The sequence below is a fragment of the Monopterus albus genome, unplaced genomic scaffold, assembly GCF_001952655.1.
Source record: "Monopterus albus unplaced genomic scaffold, M_albus_1.0 scaffold272.1, whole genome shotgun sequence".
NCBI classification, from domain to species: Eukaryota; Metazoa; Chordata; class Actinopteri; order Synbranchiformes; family Synbranchidae; genus Monopterus; species Monopterus albus.
In genome coordinates this window covers 300,000-306,637 of record NW_018128152.1, presented here as the reverse complement: position 1 = coordinate 306,637, position 6,638 = coordinate 300,000, and the positions used below count along the sequence as shown (strand labels likewise).

At 40.3% G+C, this 6,638-nt stretch overlaps 1 protein-coding gene across 1 annotated transcript in view; it reads left to right on the top strand.

Moving 5' to 3' along the window:
• Positions 1 to 1,227, top strand: part of wnt11 (wingless-type MMTV integration site family, member 11) — a 12,081-nt gene extending 10,854 nt beyond the window's left edge. Inside the window, exon 6 of the mRNA XM_020622097.1 lies at positions 300 to 1,227. Coding sequence (XP_020477753.1) covers positions 300 to 440 — 141 coding nt within the window. The 3' untranslated portion in view covers positions 441 to 1,227. The remainder of the gene's footprint in view (positions 1 to 299) is intronic.
• Positions 1,228 to 6,638: the final 5,411 nt, after the last annotated feature.

The window sequence follows — 6,638 nt, the reverse complement described above, 5'->3', positions numbered from 1 at the left end:
TGCCCAATAAAGACAGAACAAAAACAAAATGAAAGAAAAAATGTTTAGAAGAAGAAGTGCACAAAAGGTCAAAGCACACTGGTCAGTCATGCACTTTTAAAGGACTATTGTGGGTTGCTCACAAGATTGTACACAACGTTTTAGAATGAAGCTGTAAACCTAATTGTCCTCGGATGTTCATTTCAGAATTTGAATCCCCTGTCTCTGTCTTGTTGAAGGAAAATGTTTAGTTGTAACAAAGAAAATATTTAAGAGCATTTCTTCTTCTTCTTCTTCTTTTTTGTCTATGTTAATTTCAGGCAGTGTTGATGTGCGGTGCCCGTGGCTACACCCCCTACACAGAGAAGCTGGTGGAGCGCTGCCACTGCAAATACCACTGGTGCTGCTACGTCACCTGCAAGAAGTGCGAGCGGATCGTGGAGCGATATGTCTGCAAATGAGTCTGTGCCGCTGCCAGCCACACCAGCAGTCCTCTACCTGTACTCAGCCGCCAGAGGCCACAGATTAACCAAAGCACTACAGTACCAAGAAGGCTTACTTTTGTGTTAAGCTTTAGCATGTGTATCTCGACGAGAAGTGGTCTGTTCTTGTTCAGTATCATTTTTATATTGAATCTCCAAACTGCCGGTTGGACTTTTTTGTTTTCTGCTTCACAAACCTGGATGTGGAGAGTGTGGTGACAGTTATAATCGGTTCACATGAAGACCTCCGTCCTCCCCGGGTATCTTCTTTTTCTTGTTAATGATTATAAATTCCCCCGACAAGGGATATCAAAAGTCTATTTTATTATAGCTCTAATAAAAAGAAATAATATTGGATTTTATGCTGGAGTAGAAGGATTCTTCCTCCTCAGTAGACAGACTTATGTTTGGCTGTGTTCCACGGACATCAAAGGGTTCTGGTGGATCCATGTGGTACTTTTTTGTAAGGTACTATTAAAATGCTTTTCCTCTGTAGAAATGGACAATACAGGCGAAAGGAACACAAAGGGAACTTCAAGTACTTTTCAACAATGAAACATTTTTGTGGTTGACATTGTGGACTCTCACCCACCATGTGTCCTGTGTGGACCACGACATGCCTCTATCCCCGTGGACCGAGAGAAGAGAAATGAGGACGTTGTGAAATGGCACAGTATCTCCTTTATGTCTGACATGCAGGCCGTTCAAAATATGTTCTATCTTTCTTAGTATATGAGCTGAACTCATGGATTTTGTAAACCACTTTTGCGTGGATGTACATACTGTTATTTTGTATACTGAAATAAAGAAAGAAGTATTTATAAAATAATTTAATGATCCTCACCATCTTTACATGAATATTGCATGTTTTCTCCTTTTCCTTTGTGCTTTCAATGACATATGCTATAGCACACTTTACATAATTTTGGCTAAGCCATAACCTCCAGAACAATTTTTTTTAAAAACTGAACAACATTTAATGTAATTCACCTCAAACCCAAGTGTTATAAAATAACAGTTCATAGCACACTGTAACTTTGAATCAGCTCAACACACTCAGTAATGAGCTGGCACCTTCACCCGAACAGCCTACTGGGATGGCTCTCAGAATTACCCAAACCCTGGGAAAGTGTTTGTTTGGACATTCCACCTCCTCATAAAGAAAATTGCAAAGGGTTTATTTTGTCACTCCTATTACGGCTTTAACACTCAGACACTCGTGTGTCTGGGAGCCAGGCGTCCCATGGACAAACATCACATTTAGAGAAAAACAGACATTTAATTTATTTAGCACATCAAGCCTGAGTGTAGGCCTGTCAGAGAGAACAGACTCGGTGCTGTGGTAGAGCCGAAATATTACTCTCTCCCCAGCCTTGTGTTGGTCAAAGTGGTTCTCAGGATTTTACATTGACAGAAATAGCTATGGAAGCTTTAGGGCCCGTGCTGTGAGCTCACACAATACAGCACAAGCAGCACACTCACTGGAGCTGTAACGCTCCTCTACCCAGTCCTGTGGGCACGCGCAGAACCAGCAAAAACAACCTTATATACTCTGGACAGCGTTATGGCCAGTCATTTCGTTTTTAGTGATGCTGGACTTGCTTCACAGTCATACTTTTCATCTTGACTCATTTTTGGATACAAACATAGGTTAAGAAAAGTTGGTTAGGCATGCCCAATTCAGGTAATGAGGGGGAAATGTGACTCCAGACCACAAGCCAGAAGCAGAAACAGGCAGTGAAGACTGTCACGTTGTACTGGACTTTTGGTTTTGGGGCAGGGAGGATCTGGTGTGTGCAGGTGAGCAAGGGGCTGCTGCGTGCACACAGGCCCGTCCGTCGACAGCCTCAAGGACTCTTCTGTCACTGGCATTCCTCAGCCTGGCAGTTGGGGAGAGTGAGGTGTCGGTATGTGTTTGTGAGTAGACTGACTGCTGTGTGACACCAAGCTCACTGCTACAGAAATGTGAAGCCTCACCTTCTGACTGTGGCTTACTGTCCTCACAGCAGAGTACAGGTGGCCTGGTGGATCATTGATTTCCCTCTTAGCACATTTGGCAAACAAGCTATAAAATAAGTGATCTTTTGTTTTGTTGTATGTTCTACATGTCAGATACTCTGATGTGTTTAAAGCACTTTTGGCAAAGTGCTAACAATGAGGGAAATCTTGACCCTCTGAAGTACTGTGCTAACACCCACGATATGTGTCACACAGTGACCTAGCCACTATTTTTATCTTCTGTCGATTCAGTCATGGAATTTTCTAAAGTTGCAAAATTGTCCTTATGTAAATGTTTAAATCAAGTTAAGAAATTCTTGATCACACACCAAAACCATCATGACCAAAACCTCAGCGTGACATTGGAATAATTTCATCATTCTATCACAGATTACACTGGGCCTTAAGTTTGACCTGTTTAGTCTGGAAATGCTGAACCTGGCTAACTATGACCCTGTGAGCAGCCATTGTTATCTTTAAGCCATGTGACTATTCAGCTGACCTCAGTCTAACCCGTCTGAAATATTTCACTTGTACGTAGCTCACACAATAAAAACTCAAGTGAGGAATGAATGTGCCAACAATATGAACCTGTTGTTCCCTTACATTTGTTCCACATTCTATCGTTTTTATATCTGTCAACACAAAGCTGTGTTGGAATGTGAAAATAACTGTTTAACTAAATAGGACATGAATGGGTATTTGGGCAAACGTTTGGATCAGGTAAAAACAGCTTTCAAGCAGCCTTGTCTGACCTATGAAGTACTGTGGAGTCTGAAATGAAGGTGAAACAGAAGTAAAGACGATTAAACACAGAACTAATTGCTGATGCGCTTTCGATTTCGATTTCTTTTTTCTGTCTTTGTCAGGAAGTGTTTAAGTATCTCTCCCCAGTTGATGTGACCCCTCACTCTATGGGAATTGCCCTGTAATAGAGAGGGAAAAGAGGACTTTAATGGAAAGCAGTGAAAATATCAGGGGTTAATGTCAGCCGGGACAATATAATGCCAATTGCCTTTGTGTAGCTAGCGGTCTAGAAAACTAGCTGTGAAAGAGGAAGACAAAGAATTTGGCTGCAGTGGTAAAGGCTTTCAGATGTACTGACCCGTACTGTAAATGGACTTTTGTGGTCCTGCCCCCGCCCTCACCCTCTAGCCTTTAAATAGGAACTCAGCGGTATGTGCTATTAAAGGCCATTTTTTGTTTTGGGATGTGTGTGTGTGTGTGTGTGTGTGTCCTCGGGCAAGTTCCTGGGCGATAGCAGATCATGCAAAACGTGCACATCTCTAGATGAGGAGCAGAGAGCGACACCAGCAGGCTTTTATGATATTTAGTCAAAAATTAATTTGACCAAAGATTTTTAAGCACTTTGGCACTTTCTTAAGTGAATCCAAATAAAAATTAAAGAATACAGAGCAGAAATAATATTAACTTTGAGTGTTTTTTCCTGTGTCATCCTTTGATTTTATCAAGAGCATCTTGTTTGTGTTTTATGTTATTTACAGATTGTTTGATTTTATTTCATTTGATGTGTTTTGTCTCTGCATGTCCAGGTCCATGTGTCTTTTGTTTGGGGTTTCTTCTTTGTGAATATTTAGACATGTGTTTTGTGTAGATTGTTAATGACTAAATAAAACCAAAGCAAAACAGGTTTTATCCTCATTTTAAGCCAGCCTTCTACTCTTTCAGATTACACAATACTTTAAACAAATCCTGGAATAGATGTAGTATTACCAACAAAAACCTTAGCATATTACTTTTTTATATTCTTTTATTCATTTGAGTAAGCCTAACACATGTGAAAGCAAACATACAAAACTTATTTGGTAACCTGAAAATGTTGATAACCTTCTTTTTCCAAAAATAGCAACACTTTTTAATAAGCTACCTCTACGGTCCGATGTTTCCAACAGGCACTGAGCTACACTGCACATTTTTATTTTTCTGTTCTGAGTTGCTGTGAGTCTCACAATGTAATCGCAACATGCCTGTAATTTAACACAGCACTCAAATCAAGATAGTATGTGCATATGAGGTCGGCACAGAGCTAAGAAGCGTGGCCATATGCAGGCCAGTTAAGCTTTAAAGCTAAACTCTAACAGTAAATACAATTTTAATGATTCATACAATTACATATAAGCATTTCTATTATATTCTCTCTGCCGTGTTTGGAAAGTGTATGAAACTGAATCCGAGTAACCAGTTTTGGTTTTTGACTTGTACATAAGAAGCACTTTAGCTTATAAAAAGCTAAAGGACACATTGTTTTGGATAAAAACAATTTTTTTCATCTAAAAGATTTTAAAATGCTGCATCAAATAAATGAATTTCCTATCCAGTGAACGAGTGTCGCTCTGGATGGCAGACCATCAGTTTAGGCTAACAAAGGCTGGACACATGAAAAGACAGGGAAAAAGAGGGAGACTGAATTAATATGAATAAAAGAAACAGCGAGCTAAGTACTCTGGGAAAAGTAAACACTGCTCCGTGTAATCACAGCAAATCTGGTCGACGGGCCTGCTGGCTGCAGCCTGAGTCGAGGAGTCAGCAAGCAGCTACCTAACGTTACTGAGAGGGGTTAAAGAGGGGAGCCACATGGCTTTATTCTCCTGAAGATTAGTGAAACACCACCATGTTTGTCCGGTGTCTGGCTGACTTAAACTATGTAAATTTTAGCAAATAATTCAAGGAGAGAATTCAGGGTCACACATGTAAAGACGCCTTCAGTCACTGTTTTGGAGCGGTTTTGCCTAATTTGTGTGTGAAGAGTATGGAGGCGACTATTTTAGCCACCTCTGGCTTCAAACCTCCCACTGTTTAAGGCGAGAGAGAGAAGGCCAGTGATGAAAAGCATTCACTTAGCCTGAAGCATGATGATCTGAGAAGTGAAGCGGCCTGGCCCCCACGCCGACCACAGATCAGTTAAGACGTCAGGCCAATTGCCTTTGCATTTCATCACCATGCATGGAGTTTTTTTCCCCCTGGTAATATCCTAATCTAATAGTCAGCTGCCATGTGCTGCCAAGTTGACTGATGTCATGCAAACACATCAAACGAACCTGGTTAATGAGAAATGAAGAAATGGTGGGAAATGGAGGAAAACAAGAGAACAAAGAGGTGATGTTATGCACGACATAGCGCTGTTAGATAATACTCGTATCACTTTTCATCCATCGGGAAACACTGAAGCTGTTTAATTTTTTTGTTTGTTTTTAGATGTGTTTACTAGATTTTCAGTATATTTTATGTGTCACAGATGTCCGTGGTTAATTTATTTATTCTACTTTTAATATTTCTATGAACTGAAGAACAGATTATAGGGGTTCATTGCAATAAGATAAAAAAAAAACTGGAAACATTTGGAATAAACTAAGTGTCCCTCTCTGTAGATCTTCATCTGAGGCACAGTGGAGCTCCAGCATTCCTTTGTTTCAGTGTCCAGTTCTCTCAGATAAATGCACAAGTGGATATTGTTGCAAAAGGACTTTGTTTGTCATATATTTTGATGTATTGAAAACAGATGTGAGTCCTGTTTACTTTGAACAAATATTCCTTACTCACTGTAACTGGGCCCAAAGGTTAAATGTGAGAATTGTTATTTTTTGAGGTTTTTATTTTGCGTCATTTAATTCAGGAGGCTGCTGATATGTTTGGGTATTTTGTTAACCCTGATAACTCAGGCTGATCACTAGAACATGAAGAGCTAAAAGTGTTCCTGTGCTTTCGTCGACAGCCATAGCTGTTGAGTTGGCTCCTATCAGACAGTACATATGAGCTTAGAGCACGGCTCAGATCCTCCCAGCCAAATATTACCCTTCTCCTTTAATGAATGACTGAGGCATAAAATTCCAACAATTCTTTTCTTGCTCAAGTGCATCACAGTAGATCAGTGTTCTAGCTCGCAAGTCTGTCAACTTCAGCACTCATCTGAAAGATCCATTTTTATAGGAAGAGAAAGCAATGGATATGAGGAGGGAATCAGCTTTATACAAACATGGATTTGTTTCAGTCTCCCCTCCATTTGTAACATAAGGGCAATTTTGAGTGGTTGCCAGATTACCCCCCTCTTTAATTACTTCCATATTTCTCAGCCTGAATGAGGTAATACCACTTATTTGGCAAAAGACTGAGTGGGACAGGCAGCCAGCAAAGCCATTACGTGTGATTAGCACTGTTTGC